Source organism: Elephas maximus, chromosome 12 (genome assembly GCF_024166365.1).
Source record: "Elephas maximus indicus isolate mEleMax1 chromosome 12, mEleMax1 primary haplotype, whole genome shotgun sequence".
Taxonomy (NCBI): Eukaryota; Metazoa; Chordata; class Mammalia; order Proboscidea; family Elephantidae; genus Elephas; species Elephas maximus.
Genome location: NC_064830.1, coordinates 63,114,479 through 63,134,778, shown reverse-complemented (window position 1 = coordinate 63,134,778; position 20,300 = coordinate 63,114,479). Strand labels below are relative to the sequence as shown.

The following is a 20,300-nucleotide window of genomic DNA, read 5'->3' as shown; positions in this document are numbered from 1 at the left end:
GCTGGTGGGTTTGAACCACTGACCTTCTGGTTAGCAGCCAAGCACTTAAACCATTGTGCCACCAAGGCTCCAACTAACAACAACTTCAACATTACTTCTACTGCTGAGAGTTATCTTTGTGATGTACTGAGAACAGTACCTGTAACCTAGTAAGTGCTAGTTAAGTGCTGCCTCTTGCCATAATGGTGATGGTGTCTTACACAGTGGAGCTTATCCAGGTCTTCCCTTGTGTTCTGACTCAGGAGGAGGTATCTAAATGTGTTACTTGGACCTCTGACACTAGTTTAGTATTTGAGAAAGTACCTTCTGGAGCCATATTCCAGATTTAGGTGCTGATTGTGATGCTATCATGGTCTATGCACAGAAAGGCATCAAAATTAGACTCCGAGGTAGAAAAACCAGCTAATAGTCCAGCTCTTGGGCTAGAGGTATCCTTAAGTTCACCATTCTGTTGCTTCCTGAAAGGTCCACATGAGATCTAGTCCCAGTATGAAAGAATGTGTTTTCTTTTTAACTTCATTTTTTTTCTCCTGTAGTTTGGAGGGTGGTGGTGGTGGTTGTTGGGTGCCGTCAAGTAGGTTCCAACTCATAGTGACCCTATGTTACAGAGCAGAATTGGCACAGGTTTTCTAGGCTGTAATCTTCATGTAAAGAAAGATTACAGCCTAGAAAACCCTATCTATGGGGGACCCTGTAGGTGCAGTGGTTAAGAGCTGGGCTGCTAACCAAAAGGTCAGCAATTCAAATCCACCAGCCAGTCCTTGGAAACCCTATGGGGCAGTTCTACTGCGTCCTATAGGGTCACTATGAGTCGGAATTGACTCAACAATAGATTTTTTTTTTTTTTAATCTTTATGGGAACAGATCTCCAGGTCTTTCTCCCACAGAGCCCCCGGATGGGTTTGAACCGCCAACCTTTTGGTTAGTCGTCAAGCGCTTAACTGTTGCACCACCAGAGCTCCTAGAATGCGTGTGTGTGGGTTTTTTTTAATCATAATTGTCATTTTTATTATAATTATTATTAGTACTCAACTCAGGGAGAGTCCAAGATTGTCAAGTCCCTGAAATTTCTCTAGCTGATTTGATTTCCTCCACCCTGGTCCAGTTTCAGCCCTGGGTTTTAACCTTTTTTCATCACTACAATCCCACCCTGGGAACGGTGTTTTCTTTGTACTGCCCCACCAACGTAATTCCACCAAGGCCTTAGGTAATAGTTCCAGCCTTAAGGAACTTCAGTGATAGATTTCCTCTGCCTTGCCTCAAGGTGCAAAACCGCTGTTGCTGATTCTCTGGTAACAATATAGTCATTTTTGAGCACCAGAATGAAAATGCCCCTCATTCCTCCCACGCCTAGCTGAATAACTCAGAGAAGGTATTCTTCTAAACCTTTCTTCTGTCCTTTTATCTAATCCTCTTTGTTGCTGTCCCCCGAATGTTTTCCCACAGTCGCTTTTGAACTGTCAGCTCCTGGATTTCCCTGACAGGTTTGATTTGCTTTTGTTTCTCCGAGGGGGCCAAGGGCCAGGGGCCAGAATTTAATACCCACGTGGCACTCCATGTGCTTCAAAGGTTTCTTTCACATTGCCTTGCAAACAAAAATTTACTGAGAGGCCGCACATGAAAGGATTAAGACGAAGTTATGCCCCACCTCCGTCCTTCCTGAATTTAGGATGGATTAGTCCCTGGAGCCTGACACGGACTCATTTTAAAAGGCTTAAATTGTCAAACCAGGGCGGGGGAGGACTATAGGAGAAACGAGCTCGTAAGTACTTTCTAGAAAAGAGAATCCTGATGCGAAACGTTGCTATTGTTAAAAAAAAAAAAAAAAATTGCCGTCTGACTTAGAGTAGAACTGACCCATAGGGCTTCCAAGGAGCGCCTGAGGGATTCGAACCCAAAAAATTATGCTCTCCTATCCTCTTCCCTCCCCTCCCCTGCCCCGGCAAAACCCACAGTACAGTTGAGGGCATTTTACAGAAGCCGGAAGGCAAACAAAGCAATTTAGTCTGAGCGGAGAGCTGCCGCCAGAAGGTCTCGTGTCATGTGTGGTGAGCCCACGTGACGGGAGGCCCGAGCCCAACATGGCTGCCTCCATGGGTCGCTGGCATCTCTTCTTCCTCGCGCTGCTCGGCTCCCTCCGCGAGGCGACCGGTAGCCTCGGCTCGGGGTGAGTGCCGTTCCCGGGGGCGGGAAGCCTGGCTCGGGGGCCGTCCCTGCCCGGGGCGCGGCCCTCTGAGCTCACAGCCTCCCCGTCACCTGGTCACTGCAGGGTCTCCCGCGACGACGACTTGCTGCTGCCCTACACCCGTACCCGAGTGCGCGCCGCCCGGGACTGCACGCTGGTGCACACCGGCCGCCGCGAGCATGAGAGCTGGCCGCCCGCCCCCGCGCCCCCCGGAGCCGTCAGCCCAACCGTGCGCTACTTCTTCTCGCACTTCTCTGGGCGCGCTGTGGGCGGCCACGTGACCCGGGCCGCCGCGCCCCTGCGTACCTTCTCCGTGCTAGAGCCCGGCGGTCCCGGTGGCTGCGCGTCTAGACGCCGCGCCACCGTGGAGGAGACGGCGCGGACGGTGGGCTGCCGCGTTGCCCAGAACGGTGGCTTCTTCCGCATGGACACGGGCGAGTGCCTGGGAAATGTGGTGAGCGACGGCCGACGGGTGAGCAGCTCCAGGGGGCTGCAGAACGCGCAGTTCGGAATCCGCCGCGACGGAACTCTGGTCACAGGGTAAGGAGGCAGGGAGCCTCGGGGCTTTCGGGGACAGAGGACCAGAGATTTGGGTTGTAGCCACAACACTATGTTCAAGTCACCTACCCAAGCCTCTGTTCCCTTATCTGCAAATGGATGTAGTAATACCTTCTTTGCAGGGGTAATTCATCAACCAGTATCCCTGCGCACCGCTTTGTGCCAGGTGTGCTGGAAACTGGGGGTGTGGTAGTGACCAACACCCAGATCTTTACCTTAACTAAACTGTCCCATTACTAAGAAAAATAAACAAGAGCCAGGTAAATAAACTGAGGTAAATTCGGATTGTTTAAGTGCCGCCAAGCAGAGTGTTGATTTGAGGGATAGTGAACAGGAAAGGTCTCTCTGAAAAGGTGATCTTTGAATGGAGACCTGAAGATTACTCACCTGTCAGCCAGGGTCAGAACTGGAGGGAGGGAGGAAGGGAGCTCCACTGCTGTGCTCATACCAGTATGAGGGAACAGCAAGTGCAAAGGCCCAGGGATTCAGGGGGCCTTGGTGTGCTTGAGGAACCCAAAGAAGGACAGAGTGTCAGGTGACTGGCTTTGATTATTTAAAAGCTTTCTCTAACCCTGGGTGGAAAATGCATTGGAGGAGGCTGGAATAGAAGCAAGGAGACCAATTAACAATCTATTATAGGGATCAGGTGGTACTTTGGCCAGAGTGACAGCCAGGAAGATTGAGGGCAGTGGATGGATTTGATATGTGTTGGGGTGATTCTTTGGATTAGATGAATTGTTGACTGGGAAGTGCTTGAATGTTTACAAAGGTGTGTGTGTATTGGGGTGGGGGAGGTAATCGCCAGGCCCTTGTGCCTGACTTCAGTTCTGTCGCTTAGCTCTGACCAGGTAGGTCCCTGGGGCACCAGGAAGAATCAAGGAGCCAAGCTGGGGGGCAGGGGAAGGGAGCCCCATGAGTCACAGCTTGCCCTGTTGGTGAGTGAGCCTCAAGCCTTTCCCATGTCCAGGTACCTGTCTGAGGAGGAGGTACTGGACACTGAGAATCCATTTGTGCAGCTGCTGAGCGGGGTCGTGTGGCTGATTCGCAATGGAAGCATCTATATCAATGAGAGCCTGGCCACCGAATGTGATGAGACACAGGAGACAGGTGTGTTTGGGGGGCATGGGGGTGCAGGGGACAATTGGCAGCAGCCCTTTGGAGAACCAGGAACAGTGGGCTGATGGGGGAAGCGACTCTTGGGAAGTCTTCCAACAAGTACTTCTAGTGCAGCTTCTTTGTGCCTAGCACTGTTCTAGGAACTGGAGGTTAAGACAGATGAGGTTCCTGCTCTCAGGGAATGTATAAGAAGGGATGAATGGATGTATAATTTATACATGAAGAGCTCAGGCTGCTAACCAAAAGGTCGGCAGTTCGAATCCACCAGCCACTCCTTGGAAACCCTAAGGGGCAGTTCTACTCTGTCCTGTAAGGTTGCTATGAGTGAGAATCGACTCGATGGCAATGGGTTTGGGGTTCCCCCCCTGCCCTTTGGTAGTTTGTTTTATAATATACTAAAAGGAAATGGTAATTGCTAAGACAGAAAAGTAAGGTATCCGTTTGTGCAGCTGCTAAGTGGGTTAAGGGGAGAGAGAGTAGCAGGGAGCCAGGGGTATGGGAATAAAGAAATGCTCAGACCAGCATCATCCAGGAGCTTGTTAGGAGTGCAGAGCCTCAGGCCACACCTCAGACCTCCTGAATCAGAACCCTTGGGGGCAAGACCTAAGAGTCTGCGTTTTAATAAACTCCCTGGGTGATTCTGATGGACGCTTGAGTTTGAGAATCACTGGGATGGGGAATACTAGGATAGAGAACAGGCTAGATTAGACTAGGCAGTCAGAGGAGGCCTCACGAAGGAGGTGACTGTGGCAAGAATGAAGCACAGAAAGCCTGGAGAGTGGCGTTCCATCAGCCCAAATATGCAGAAGCCCTAAGGCAGAAAGCGGTGCAGGTGGTGAGCGGGGATGTGGGTAGGGGAAATAGGCTGTGCCGGCCTTGGAAGCCTGGGGAAGGACGTTGGCCTCTTCTCTAAGAGCAGTGAAACATCAGAGGATTTTCACCAGGAGAGTCTGGCTACACTGCCCAGCCTGGACGGGGATGGGGCAGAGGGAGCAGGAGGCCACTGAGGAGGCTGTTGCAGCATCCAGCGAGAGGTGGTGGTGGCGTGGACCAGGAGGTGGAGAGTGGTAGATGAATTGACAGAGTGGGCAGCATGGGATCACCCAAAGAGCCAGGTGTCAGCCAGGGTGCTTCTCCTTCAGGTTCCTTCAGCAAATTTGTAAATGTGTTATCGGCCAGGACAGCAGTGGGCCATGACCAGAAGGGGCAGGTGGTGCTCTTCCATGCAGATGGGCAGACGGAGCAGCGGGGGTGAGTGCTGGTGCTGCCAGGCCTCGGCTGAGGTGGGTTTTGTGCATCCTCAGCTCCACCAACAGCTTCCTGTGATACCTCTCCCCTCACCCGCCCCCCCTTGCTCTCTGGTTCCCCACCTTCCCAGGGAAGAAGGTCCCTAGGTCTGTCACACTTTCAAGGATTCATCATCTTCCACACACTTCCCCTCACAATCTCCCCAACTCAAGGCCTCATCCCACCTGCCCCTCAGTTGGGGTAATGGGAGGGAGGAGACCTTGGTTACAGCCCCAGCTTGGCCACTTGATAGCTCTGTGGCCATTGACAAGACTCAACTCAACCTCTCTGAGCTACAGTTTTTTCCTCCATAAAGTGAGCTTATCCTTTTGCTATTGCTACATAACAAATGGGTATTAAAGCAGCATCCGTTTTTTAAATCCCAGTTCTCTGGGTCAGACATCCAGGTGGGATAATCAGCTTCTGTCTCCAACCCGTAGACAAAATCCAAGAGTTGGCCAGGCAGGCCGTGTCTGAAAGTTCTGGAAAAGAATCCACTTCTAAGCTCATTCAGGTAGTTGGCAGAATTCAGTTCCTTGTGGTTTTGGACTGAAGTCTTTGTTTCTATTGCCGCTGGCCATGGAAAAGTCTCACTTTTTAGGGGCTGATTCTAGATAATATAGGTTCTGTTGGGTCCATTCAGATGCTCCAAGACAGTCTCTCTCCACTCAGGTCAGCTGTGCCATCACATTCACAGCCTCCAGGGGCCAGAGCGGGACATCTTTGGGGCCACTTTAGAAATCTCCTTGCCATAGTGGGTGTGATGCTCTCCAGTGTTGAAAGTCAGACCTGTGAAAACCAGATGCAGCGGTGACCACAGCGGTCAGCAGTGCTGTGTTTGTGTTTGCCGCAGCATCAACCTGTGGGAGGCGGCAGAATTCCTGCTGCAGCAGGGCATCGTCAACGCCATCAACCTGGACGGAGGCGGCTCTGCCACGTTTGTGCTCAATGGGACTTTGGCCAGTTACCCGTCTGATCACTGGTAAGCCCACCAGGGCCCCCTTTCATGAGGGTCCAGCCTAGGCCTGCCCAAACCCCAGGCTTCACAGCCCCTAATGGTGATTCCCTGCCCCGACTGTCTCATCCAGCAAATACTGAGTACCTATTGTATTCAAGGCTCTGGGGATTCTGGAGTGAGCAGAACAAGCCATGATCACTGTCCCACTGCTTACAGCAAGTGTGAGGGATTCCGTGGAGTGTGCTAATATCCGGGTACCACAAAGAGGGTGTTGGTGGTTCAGTGGAGGAATTTTTGCCTTCCATGCAGAAGACTTGGGTTTGATTGCCAGCCAGTGTGCCTCATGTGCAGCCACCAACTGTCAGTGGAGGCTTGCATGTTGCTATAGTGCCAGACAGGTTTCAGCAGTCTTCTGGACTAAGATGGACTAGGAAGAAAGGCCTGGTGATCTGCTCTGTGAAAACCAGCCAGTGAAAAGCCTATGTATCACAGCAGGCTGATCCATAGCCAGTCATGGGGATGGCACAGGACTAGGCAGTGTTTCATTCCATTGTGCGTAGGGTTGCTATGAGTTGGAGCCAACTGGACAGCCGCTAACAACAAAGCTAACAACCCAAGCCTACAAAGTAAGGTTGATTGGTCAGGAAAGACCTCTGTGAGGATGATGAAGGATGAGGAGGTGGCTAGGCAGGGATGAGGATGGCCTTCTAGGCAGCAGGGACAGTATGTGTAAAGGCCCTGTGGTAGGAGGAATTGTGGCAAATGTACACAAACAAAAAAAAACAGTTGCTGTCAAATCAGCTCCAACTCATGGTGATCCCATATGTGTCAGAGTATATCTTAGTCACCTAGTGCTGCTGTAACAGAAACACCACAAGTGGATGCTTTAACAAGCAGAAGTTTATTCACTCACAGTTCTTTCTCTGTCCCCTTCAGTCCAAGATGATGGGTGTTCTGCTGTGGTAGTTGGTTAAATCTATCACAAGCTTAATCTCTTTAACAAAAGGTTGTATAGCCACGTCCTTGGTGAACATTCTAGGACACGTGTCCTTAGTTTGTACAACATAATTTTTTTAATCTTTAAGTCCTGTTTTCATTCTGCACTGTTCATTTTTTTTTAAATAATTTTTATTGTGCTTCAAGTGAAAGTCCACAAATCAAATCAGTCTCTCACACAAAAACCCATATACACCTTGCTACACACTCCCAATTACTCTCCCCCTAATGAGACAGCCTGCTCTCTCCCTCCACTCTCTCTTTTCATGTCCTTTTCACCGGCTTCTAACCCCCTCCACCCTCTCATCTCACCTCCCAGCAGGAGATGCCAACCTAGTCTCAAGTCTCCATCTGATGCAGGAAGCTCACTCCTCACCAGCATCCCTCTCCAACCCATTGTCCAGTCCATGTCTGAAGAGTTGGCTTCAGGAATGGTTCCTGTCCAGGGGCAACAGAAGGTCTGGGAGCCATGACCACCGGGGTCCTTCCAGTCTCAGTCAGACCATTAAGTCTGGTCTTAGGAGAATTTGGGGTCTGCATCCCACTGCTCTCCTGCTCCCTCAGGGGTTCTCTGTTGTGTTCCCTGTCAGGGCAGTCATCGGTTGTAGCCGGGCACCATCTAGTTCTTCTGGTCTCAGGATGATGTAGTCGCTGGTTCATGTGGCCCTTTCTGTCTCTTGGGCTCGTAATCACCTTGTGTCCTTGGTGTTCTTCATTCTCCTTTGATCCAGGTGGGTTGAGACCAATTGATGCATCTTAGATGACTCTTGCTAGCATTTAAGACCCCAGATGCCACTCTTCAAAGTGGGATGCAGAATGTTTTCTTAATAGGTTTTATTATGCCAGTTGACTTAGATGTCCCCTCAAACCATGGTCCCCAGACTCCTGCCCCTGCTACGCTGGCCTTCAAAGCATTCAGTTTATTCAGGAAACTTCTTTGCTTTTGGTTTAGTCCAATTGTGCTGATCTCCCCTGTATTGTGTGCTGTCTTTCCCTTCACCTAAAATAGTTCTTATCTACTATCTAATTAGTGAATACCCCTCGCCCACCCTCCCTCCCTCCCCCCTCTCGTAACCACAAAAGAATGTTTTCTTTTCAGTTTAAACTATTTCTCAAGTTCTTATAATAGTGGTCTTATACAGTATTTGTCCTTTTGCAACTGACTAATTTCACTCAGCATAATGCCTTCCGGGTTCCTCCATGTTATGAAATGTTTCACAGATTCCTTACTGTTCTTTATCGATGCATAGTATTCCATTGTGTGAATATACCATAATTTATTTGTCCATTCATCCATTGATGGGCACCTTGGTTGCTTCCATGTTTTTGCTATTGTAAACAGTGCTGCATTAAACATGGGTGTGCCTATATCTGTTCGTGTAAAGGCTCTTATTTCTCTAGGATATATTGCAAGGAGTGGGATTGCTGGATCGTATGGTAGCTCTATTTCTAACTTTTTAAGGAAGCACCAAATCGATTTCCAAACTGGTTGTACCATTTGACATTCACACCAGCAGTGTATAAGTGTTCCAGCCTCTCCAACATTTATTATTTTGTGTTTTTTGGATTAATGCCAGCCTTGTTGGAGTGAGATGAAATCTCATTGTAGTTTTGATCTGCATTTTTCTAATGGCTAATGATCGTGAACATTTCCTCATATAACTGTTAGCTACCTGAATGTCTTCTTTAGTGAAGTGTCTATTCATCTCTTTTTCCCATTTTTTAATTGGGTTATTTGTCTTTTTGCAGTTGAGTTTTTGCAGTTATCATGTAGATTTTAGAGATCAGGCGCTGATCAGAAATGTCATAGCTAAAAACTTTTTCCCAGTCTGTAGGTAGTCTTTTTACTCTTTTGGTGAAGTGTTTGGATGAGCATAAGTGTTTGATTTTTAGGAGCTCCCAGTTATCTAGTTTTTCTTCTACGTTCTTTATAATGTTTTATATACTGTTCATGCCATGTATTAGGGCTCCTAATGTTGTCCCTATTTTTTCTTCCATGATCTTTATCGTTTTAGATTTTATATCTAGGTCTTTGATCCATTTTGAGTTAGTTTTTGTGCATGGAGTGAGGTATGGGTCTTGTTTCATTTTTTTGCAGATGGATATCCAGTTATGCCAGCACCATTTGTTAAAAAGACTGTCTTTTGCCCATTTAACTATTTTGGGGCCTTTGTCAAATATCAGCTGCTCATATGTGGATGGATTTACGTCTGGATTCTCAATTCTGTTCCATTGGTCCATGTATCTGTTGTACCAGTACCAGGCTGTTTTGATTACTGTGGCGGTATAATAGGTTCTAAAATCAGGTAAAGTAAGGCCTCCTACTTTGTTCTTCTTTTTCAGTAATGCCTTAAGTATCCGGGGCCTCTTTCCCTTTCATATGAAATTGGTGATTTGTTTCTCCATCACATTGAAGAATGTCATTGGGATTTGGATCGGAATTGCATTAAATGTGTAGATCAGTTTTGGTAGAATAGACATTGTTATAATGTTAAGTCTTCCTATCCATGAGCAAGGTATGTTCTTCTACTTATGTAAGCCTCCTTTGGTTTCTTGCAGAAGTGTACTGTAGTTTTCTTTGTGTAAGTCTTTTCCATTTCTGGTAAGATTTATTCCTAAGTATTTTATCTTCTTGGGGGCTACTGTAAATGGCATTGATTTGGTGATTTCCTCTTCGATGTTCTTTTTGTTGGTGTAGAGGAATCTAACAGATTTTTGTATGTTTATCTCGTATCCTGATACTCTGCTGAACTCTTCTATTAGTTTCAGCAGTTTTCTGGAGGATTCCTTAGGGTTTTCTGTGCACACTTCATGTTTAAGTCCATCTCTTTCCTCTTGCATTTTACTGTAAGCAGCAAGGAGAAACCATGTGGCTCCTGTAAGATCTGGCTTAGAAATCTCAATAGCCAGATATCCAGGTTCATCACTTAGAAGTTCTACCTTCACCAAATATCTGAACATAACTCAGACAAGTTCTTTGCCACTGCATAGAGAGCATCAGCCTTCCTCCACTGTCCAATCACACGTTCACCGTTTTCTTTCAAGGCCTCACCACAAGAGCATTGAACGTCCACCTTTCTAGCCATCATATGCATTTTCTAAGATGATAGAGACTTTCTCTGCAGCTCTCTTCACTTCCTTCTGCGCCCTCACCAGACTTGCCTTTGGCATCTGTAATTCCACCATCAGTCTCTTCAAGGCAATCTAGTCTTTTACTGTTAGGTACCTTAAAACTCTTCCAGCTTCTACCCATTACCCCCTTCCACAATTTAGGTATCGGTTTAGAGTACCACCGCACTCCCAATACTCAATTCTCTCTTAGTTATCTAGTGCTGCTATAACAGAAATACCACAAGTGGATGGTTTTAACAAACAGAAATTTATTCTCTCACAATTTAGGAGGCTAGAGTGTCCAAATTCAGGGTGCCAGCTCCAGGGGAAGGTTTTCTCGCTCTTTCAGTTCTGGGGGGAGGTCCTTGTCTCCTTTCAACATCTGTGGGTCCAACATTCCTTGGAGATCTCCATGTGTCTTGGCATCAGTCTTCCCCTGGGTCTAGTAGGTTCTCAGTGCCGGGACCCCAGGTCCAAAGGACGCAGTCCACTCCCGACTCTTCTTTCTTGGTGGTCGTGAAGTCCCACTTCTCTCTGCTAGCTGCTGCTTTTATGCCTTTGTTTGTTTGTTTAGATGAAGGTTTACAGAACAGACTAGCTTCCCATTAAACAGTTAGTATACATATTGTTTTATGATATTGTTTTACAACCCCATGTCTTGTCAACACTCTCCCTTCTTGACCTTGGGTTCCCTATTATCAGCTTTCTGTTCCCTCCTGCCTTCTAGTCCTTGCCCCTGGGCTGGTGTGCCCCTCTAGTCTGTTTTGTCTTATGGGCCTGTCCAGTCTTTGCCCAAAGGGTGGACCTTGAGAGTGACTTCATTACTGAGCTAAAAGGGTGTCTCAGGGTTGCTTCAGTCTCTGTCAAGCCAGTAAGTCTGATCGTTTGTTTTGTGAATTAGAATTTTGTTTTACATTTTTCTGCAGCTCTGTCCAGATCCCTGTGTTGTGATCCCTGTCAGAGCAGTCAGTGGTGGTAGCCAGGCACCATCTCGTTGTACTGGACTCAGTCAGGTGAAGGCTGTGGTAGTTGTGGTCCATTAGTCCTTGGTACTAAGCTTTCCCTTATATCTTTAGTTTTCTTCATTCTCTCTTGCTCCCAAAGGGGTGAAACCAGTGGAGTATCTTAGATGGCTGCTCACAGGCTTTTAAGACCCCAGACAGTATTCATCAAAGTAAAATGTAGAACATTTTCTTTATAAACTATGTTATGCCAGTTAAGCTGGATGTTCTCCATAGACAATGGTCCCCGCTCTTCTTTTATCTCTCATAAGATAAAAGGTGTGACTCAAGCAAGGGTGTGGCTTGAGTAAGGATGTAGGTTGAGTCACAATCTCTTATAAGACTGTGACTCAGGATACACCCCACACTGATTCTGCCGGCTTATTAACATACAGAGGTAAGGATTTACAACACATTGCAAGATGGAGGATAATTACATCATATCAGAAAATGGAGGACAACCACACAATGCTGGGAATTATGGCCTAGCCAAGTAGACACATATTTTGGGAGGACACAGTTTAGTCCATGAAAGGGTAGAACTGTTTCCATAAGGTTTTCTCTTTTGTTGCTGTTGAAAATATACACAGCATAACATACACCAATTCAACAATTTCTACACGTACAATTCAGTGACACTGGACATTGATTTCATTCTTCAGGTTGCTCCATAGGGTTTTCAGTGGCAGATTTCTTGGAAGTCGATCACCAGGCCTTTCTTCTGAGGTGCCTCTGGGTGGATTTGCACCTCCAACTTTTCAGTTAGCAGCCAAATACATTAGTCATGTGCCCCACCGGGGACTCAGGAACCCATGAAAGGCCAGAGAAGTGAGAATGAGAGGGAGGCAGGAAGGGACCATACCCCATGGGCTGTAGGAGGAGTGACCAGCACTGCAGCCTCTCCTCACATAGAACCGTTCCCTTGCAGCCAGGAGAGTATGTGGCGCTGTCCCCGGCACGTGTCCACCGTGGTGTGTGTGCATGAGCCACGCTGCCAGCCTCCCAACTGCAGCGGCCATGGGATCTGCGTGCAAGGGAGCTGCCAGTGCTTGGGGCGCTTCTGGCGGGGTACGGCCTGCAACGAGCTGGACTGCGGCCCCTCCAACTGCAGTGGGCATGGGCTTTGCACTGAGAGTGAGTAGGGGCTCAAGGGAGACAGCTCCTGGCCCTTGCTGCCCCAGCCCTGCGCCGGCCCTCACCTCCTCTTGATCTTGCCTTGGCAGCCGGCTGCTGCTGCAAAGCCGGATGGACCGGGCCTGACTGCAGTGAAGGTAAGAGGCTGGTCCCAGATACGGGGGCGGGGGGCGAGGTGTTGGGGCTGCTTCAAGCTTCTCAGCTGCCTTTACTCCCCTCGGGAGTGGGGGAGGCGGGGGCAGCACCCCTGCCTTTGGCTGGAAGTATGTGTTTCCCTGTTTCTCACTCCCACCTCACATGTCAATCACTGTGTTAGTGTCCTGGGGTTGCCTCAGCAGATTACCACCAACCAGGTGATCCCACTGAATGAGGAAATTATCAAACAATATCATTAATATCACACAAGTAAAATTTTGGTGAAAGATCATTCAAAAGTGGCTGCAGCAGTATGTAGACAGGGAGCTGCCAGAAATTCAAGCCAGATTCAGAAGAGGACGTGGAACCAGTGATATCATTGCAGATGTCAGGTGGATCCTAGCTGAAAGCAGGGAATACCAGAAGGATGTTCGCCTGTGTTTTATTGACTATGCAAAGGCATTTGACTATGTGGATCATAAAAAATTATGGATAACATTGCAAAGGATAGGAATTCAAAACACTTAATTGTGCTCATGAGGAACCTGTACATAGATCAAGTGGCAGTTGTTTGAACAGAACAAGGGGATACTGCATGGTTTCAAGTCAGGAAAGGTGTGCGTCAAGGCTGTATCCTTTCGCCATACTTATCCAGTCTGTACACTGAGAGAATAATCTGAGAAGGTGGACTATATGAAGAAGAATAGGGCATCAGGATTGGTGGAAGACTTATCAACAACCTGTGTTGTGCAGGTGACCTTGCTTGCTGAAAGTGAAGAGAATTTGAAGCACTTACTGATGATCAAAGATCACAACCTTCAGTATGGTTTATACCTCAACATAAAGAGAACAGAAATCATCACAACTGGACCAATAAGTAACGTCATGATAAACGGAGAAAAGATTGAAGTTGTCAAGGATTTCATTTTACTTGGATCCACAATCAACACCTATGGAAATGGCAGTCAAGAAATCAAACAACGCATTCCACTGGGCAAATCAGCTTGCAAAAGATTTCTTTAAAGTGTTGAAAAGCAAAGATGTTACCTTGAGGACTAAGCTGCGCCTGACCTAGGCCATGTTTTCAATCGCCTCATATGCATGCAGAAGCTGGAGAATGAATAAGGAAGGCCAAATAAAAATTGATGCCTTTGAATTGTGGTGTTGGGGAAGAATATTGAATATACCATAGACTGCCAAAAGAATGAAGAAATCTGTCTTGGAAGAAGTACAACCAGAATGCTCCTTAGAAGCAAGGTTAGTGAGACTACGTCTCAACGTACTTTGGACATGTTGTCAGGAGGGATCAGTCCTGGAAAAGGACATCATACTTGGTAAAGGATCAGTGAAAAAGAGGAAGACCCTCAATTAGATGGATTGACACAGTGGCTGCAACAGTGGGCTCAAGCATAACAATAATTGTGAGAATGGCGTGGGGCTGGGCAGTGTTTTATTCTGTTATTCATGCGGTCACTATGAGTCGGAACCAACTCAACAGCAGCTAACAACAACAACAACAAGGTGTCTTAAGGAGCTTTGGTGGCGCAGTGGCTAAGAGCTCAGCTGCTAACCACAGGGTCAGCAGTTCAAATCCACCAGCCACTCCTTGGAAGCCCTCTGGGGTAGTTCTACTCTCTCCTACAGGGTTGCTATTACTTGGAATCAACTCCACGGCAATGGGTTTAGTTTTGATTTTGGGTGGCTTAAAACAACAGAAATGTATTTTCTCAGAGTTTTGGAACTAGAAGTCACAATTGGCAAGGCCACACCCCTCTCAAGGCTCTAGAGAGAATCCTTCCTTACCTCTTCCAGCCTCTGGTGGCACCAGTGTTCCTTGGCTTGGGGTGGCATCACTCCAATCTCTGCCTCCATCTTCACATGGTCTCCTGTTTGTCTCTGTATCAAATCTCCCCCGTCCTTTCTCTTATCAGGACGCCAGTCACCGATTTAGGGCCCACCTTAAATCCGGGATGATCTCCTCATCTTGAGACCTGTGCTCAAAGGAGCTCTGGTGGTGCAAGAGTTAAGCACTGGGGTGCTAACTGAAAGGTCGGCAGTTCTAATCCACCCAGTGGATCTGTGGGAGAAAAGACCTGGTGATGTGCTCTCATAGAGATCATAGCCAAGAAAACCCTGTGGAGCAGTTCTGCTCTGTAACACATGGGGTCACCACAAGTCAGAATGGACTCAACTGGCACCTGACAACCTGTACCCAGGGTTAGGACTTTAACGTATCTTTTGGGGAGACAAAGTTCAACCCACTACAACCACCCACAGCTTAAAACCCTTCAGCAGCTTTCTTTTGCACTTATGGAAACCCCAGTCTCCTTGGCATGACCTGCTAGGCCCTGTGTGCTCTGGCTCCTCCCCTACCCCCTGCTTTTCCAGCCTGTCTCTGCCCATGTGCCCCAGTTCCTGCACCCGGCAGGCCTTCCTGTTCTTGGGTCTTGAGACAGGCCAAGCGATTTCCCACCTTTCTCTTCCCACCTCTGGTTCTGGCTTCCACAGTTGCTGTTCCCCCAGTTCCCTGAGCAGTTCCGCCTCCTCCAAGACTCAGCGTAAACATCACCTCCACAGGGAAGCCTTCCCTCACCAAGCTAAGTGTCCCCAGCCCCCACCAGCTGCTGTCACGCTCTGTCCATGTTCTGTCAGTGATTGTCCCTTGCACTGTGTTGTCAGCTTACTGGCTTGTTGTGTCTCCTCTCCCATACTGTAGGCTCCGCGGGAGCAGGGCCTATGTTCTGTGACCATGGTGTCATAGGGTCTGGTGCCTAGAAGATTCCCAGTAACTCTCTGTTGGGTGAGCACAGGAGCCTGCAGGCCACTCTGGGGTGGCGGAGATCCCATTGAAACCCTGTGGGCCCTGGCCTAGGAGGGGGCAGGGCCAGATTTTGCAAAGACCCCCTTTCCCCATCCCAGCTTGTACCAATGGTTCCTTCGGGGAGAATTGTGCCCAGAAGTGCCAGTGTCAGAACGGAGCTGCCTGTGACCCAGTTCATGGGACCTGCACCTGCCCACCTGGCTTCACTGGGGACATCTGTGCACAGGGTAAGCCCGGCTGGAGCCACCGGTCAGCAAGCCTGGAGAATCCCAGGGGCAACCTACAGGGTTGGCCTGGGGAGCTGGAAGGGGCTTATCCAGCTGCCCTGGAGGGATCTCCTGCTGCCCTTACCTTCTCCACACATACTTGTCCCACAGTGCACAGGGGGGACACACCCCCACAGTGCACAGAGGACACATCCCCCATGGTGCACAGGGGATACATCCCTCCCACAGTGCACAGGGGGCTACACCTGGGCTCGTCTGACCGTGCACAGGGAGGCCCTGAGCATCATCCTCCATGTCCTCTTGCAGAGTGTCCCCTCGGCTGGCATGGGCCTGGCTGCCAGAGCCCCTGCAAGTGTGAGCATCAGTGTCCCTGCAACCCCCACACCGGCAACTGCAGCCTCAGCTGGACGCCTGCTGTGACCAGCCTCCTCTCCCAAAGTAGGAACCGCCTCCAAATGCAGCCCCACCGCTGACCTGGGGCAGCAAGGGCACCCCCCTACCTGGGGAAGCAAGGGCCGCCCCCCTTTTGGCCCCTCATCTTCTCTCTCTGTTTTCCAGTGAAGCAGTGTTTTGTGTCACCCGAGGCCACCCTGAGGGCAAAAGAACTCTCATTTTTCACGGGGTAGGTTGGCTTCCTGGAGACCGGTCAGAGTGGTCCCTCCCCGACCCCCTGGCTGGCCACCTCGCCCTGGGGACTGAGCCGGGCTGGGAGGCAGCATCAGGTACCCATGGGATGGTTTTCTGACGTAGCACAGGGACAGGTACAGCTGAGGCTTGCAGCCGCGAAACAGTGCAGGCTGGGAGCTGATGGGAAGCCCAAGCTCACTATCCCCCTGGGGGCCGAGAGGAGAGGCCAAGGGCTTCACTTCCCGGCCACAGACTCCGAACGCTAAGACCTGAGGAGCTCAGGTTTCTCAGGAGGCACCTCCATGTTTGGGCATTGGGACAAGGCAGTGGCTCTCCAACCTTATGCCCTGGAGGGCTCACCCTACCTGAGTTTTCTGTATCAGCAGATCTGGGGTGGAGTCCAAGAGTCTGCATTTTGAACCGTCCCAGGTGATGCTGATACTGCTGGTTGGGGACCCACTTTGAGAACCAGTATTCTTACGGTTCTTGTGGTGGCGCAGTCCCTGGAGGTGGGATCCAGGTGTAGGTGTGAATGAAAACCCCCAGGCATTGGCCTAGAGGTGTCACCTGGGAGCACCTCACAAATGCAGACCCTAGGTCCCTCCTGGAGGCTCTGCTCTGGTAAATCTGAGTGGGGAGGAGCAGGCTAGAACTGCATATTTCACTAAGTGCCCAAGACCCTGAAGGCTCAGGGCCACACTCAAGCCAAGGCTACTGAGTCCTATGCCCCAGGCTTTCAGTTTTCCAGGAGAGAGACTGAGGCCCTCTGCCCTGAGACCTGGGACCCCTCAGCAACCGCCAGACGGAACTGGCTGCCGTGGAGTTGACTGATTCACGGCAACCCCATGTGTGTCAGAGTAGTACTGTGCTCCATAGGGTTTTCCATGATTCGTTCTTCAGAAGTAAGTCGCCAGGCCTTTCTCCCGCGGAGCTGCTGGGTGGGTTCAAACCACCAGCCCTTGGGTTAGCAGCCAGTAGTAAACCTGGCCCATCCAGGGCCTTATTTCAAGTGAGGCCATTAAGAAAAAAAAACAACATTATGCTGAGTGAAGTAAACATTAGCTGGACAAATATTAGCTGATCCTATTTTTTATGAAATATCTGGAATAAGCAGATGTAAACGGGGTCGCTGTGAGTCGTAAAGATTACAGCCAAGAAAACCTGTGGAGTAGTTCTACTGTGTAACACGTGGGGTCACCATGAGTCAGGGGCCCACTCGACAGCAGCTCAACAACAGTCTCCTGAAATAGCAGAAGGTGTGACAGTGGCAGGCCTACATCCACGTAGTAACTCCCTGGTCCCTGAATGTGTATCGAGGGTGAGCTGCAGTCCCCCCCCCACCCACTTTTGCTCATTGACATCACCTGTGTGGTCTCTGGAGGCCTCTGACTTTGTGACCCCCGTTATGGGTGGGAAGAGCCCCTCGGGCCTGTCCCCAGCCCCAAGTTGGCCTAACCAGCCCCTCCCTGTCGGGTGTTTCTCTTCTGCACCCCCCCCGCCCCCCGCCAAAGGACCACCTGGCTGGTCCTCACACTGACCCTGCTGTTCCTGCTGCTGATGAGCATGGCGGTGAACGTGATCTTGCTCCGAGGCTCAAGGACAGAGCGGAACCGGCACCTGGATGGCGGTTATGTCTACCACCCGCTGCGGGAGGTGAACGGGGAGCTCCAGCAGCAGAGGAGGAGCAGCTGGGAGATGCCCACAGCCCCTTCAAGGACTGAAGCCTCAGGCTGCCCGTGACGGTTTGTCGTGAAGACTCATGTTCACGTGCTCTGGTACCTACAGGGGACATTCCAAAGCCACTGGCACGGACACATCCCAGTGGCCCCTGTGCCTCAGCCCCACACCTGTGCTGCTCCAGGACACGCACTCCCAGCAATACCATGCTTCACAGAGAGACTGCGCCTCCTTCCCACCTGTGTCTGCTGCCCACGAGGCCCATCCTTCCGGGCCTGCCCCTGTGCCAAAGAGTCTCCAGCCTGCTGGAGAAGGGGCCGCTGGCGACCAACCTCCCCATAACCAAATCATGCCCAAGTGGCAAATACCAGCTAGCCCCCTTGACGAATCTCAGCTTTTCTGACCTCATCACTGAATCTGCCAACTTAGAATTCTACTTCCTGTTGTAGCAAGCTCCTTAGAAGAAGGGAAGGGGGGAGAGGAGATGGAAGAATCACCATGTTTACAGTCTTCCTATTTTGTCTTGCACTGAGAGAGTTTTCTATCACTTGAATACATTGTTATAATAAAAGGAGCCATCAGGTGGTATCAGGATTTTGAGTCACGAACATTGGGGCCCTCTGAGCTCTTAACAGGTTCTGTGGGTGGTGCAAGCAGTTTGTGCTCAGCTGGTAACAGGTTGTGGTTCAAACCCACCCAGGAGCCCTGCAGAGGAAAGGCCTGGCAATCTGCTTCCATAAAGATGACAGCCAAGAAAACCCTATGGAGTAGTTCTATTCTAAAACACGGGGTTGCCATGCATCAGAATCTACTCAGTGGCAATGGGTTTGGTTTTAGTTTTGGAGGTCTTAAACAGGTGAGATTTCTTAACCTGAATCTTGACAAGTCCTGACTCCATGGTGTATTTTGTTTAATCCAGTGCTTCTCTAGCTTTTATGACTGACTTCACTCAACATGATGTTTTCAGGGGTCATGCATGCCATGACAGGCATCAGAATAAGGCACACGGATCACTCGGAGCTTATGTTCAAATTCAGAATCTGCGATAAGGACTGAGATGCTGCATTTCTGGGAGGCTCCCAGGTGATGGCAATGCTGCCGGTCCATGGATAACACTGTGAGCAGCAAAGATTTAGTCCAAAACCAAAAACCAAACCCTTTGCCGTCGAGTCAATTTCTACTCACAGCGACCCTATAGGACAGAGTGGAACTGTCTCGTAGGGTTTCCATGGAGCAGCTAGTAGATTCAAACTGCTGACCTTTTGGTTAGCAGCGAGCTGTTAACCACTGCACCACCAGGGCTCCGTGGATTTAGTCCACATGGTATTTTTGTTGTTGCGGTTGAGAAAATACACAGCAAAACATACACCAATTCAACCATTTCTACAAGTACAATTCAGTGACACTGATTACATTCTTCAAGTTGTACAACCATTCTCACCCTTCTGAGTTGTTCCTCCCCATTAACATAAATTCACTCCCCCTTAAGGTTCCTATCTAATATTTCAAGTTGCTGTTGTCAGTTTGATCTTACATAGATTTTAAAAGAGCATAACTCTCAAGGCAGACATTTTTTACTAATTAAACTTTTTTTTTTTTATTGTTTGGTTTTAAGAAGACTTCAGGGGATATTTTTGGTTTATGGTTTAACCACACAGCATTTATATAAAATGTAAATTGGTTACCAATGTTTAAAAATCCAGACATTGACAAAGAACTCCAGGGTTCTCGTTTCTCTTCTAAGGAGAAAGAGCTGGCAGCCCTGAGCTGGTACACTGGGACACATTTCATATCAATTGGGCCATACCATATGCGTGTTTTTGTGTCTGACATTGCACTCAGTATGATGTTTTCAAAGGTCATCCATGTCATAGCATGAATCGGAACTTCATTTCTCTTTATGGCTGAGTAGTATTCCATTGTATGGACAGACCATATTTTGTTTATTCATTCATCTGTTGCGAATGCTTCAAGTTTTAATTCATCCTTCCAGAAATGTAAACAACCACGTCCATGTGTTCCTCCAGGAACTTTGTGTTGAAACGCCACAGGAAAATTTCATTGTGTATTTTGCTTTCTTTTAATGGATAAAGCTGCCTCTGATGTTTTGCTTCCAAGTTCAGGGGCAGGAAATAGCCAAGACCTTTGGACCAGTTCCCATCCCTTTGATGAATTTCTAAGACAGTCAGCTGTCCCAAGCGTGGGAGAGCATGTAGAGCACGCCGCAGAGTTGTACCACTAGAAAGCAAGGCAGCTGGCACTTGCTCACTGTTGGTCGAGGGCAGAGAATGTGAATCAGAAGTCTCGTTGGCCAGACTCAGAACAGACTTGATTCCCCTGGGGAATGTTCTACAACGGCGAGTTTCTGGGCCTCAACCCAGACCCGCTGAATCTGCATCTCAGAGATGGGGGGCCCAGGAGTCTACAGGTAGCACTCCTGGGGTTCTGAGGCAGCAGCCCCAACAAC

General features: G+C 49.0%; 1 protein-coding gene across 1 annotated transcript; it reads left to right on the top strand.

Moving 5' to 3' along the window:
* The first annotated feature begins 2,064 nt into the window (after positions 1 to 2,064).
* On the top strand, positions 2,065 to 19,412 carry NAGPA (N-acetylglucosamine-1-phosphodiester alpha-N-acetylglucosaminidase). Its single transcript, XM_049904169.1, is given in 12 exon segments — positions 2,065 to 2,167; positions 2,270 to 2,725; positions 3,711 to 3,850; positions 5,002 to 5,110; positions 6,000 to 6,128; positions 12,141 to 12,346; positions 12,436 to 12,483; positions 15,401 to 15,529; positions 15,836 to 15,967; positions 16,088 to 16,151; positions 17,668 to 17,819; positions 17,822 to 19,412. Coding segments are annotated over 12 exon segments (1,707 nt in total). The 5' UTR covers positions 2,065 to 2,081; the 3' UTR covers positions 17,878 to 19,412.
* The last annotated feature ends 888 nt before the right edge of the window (positions 19,413 to 20,300 follow it).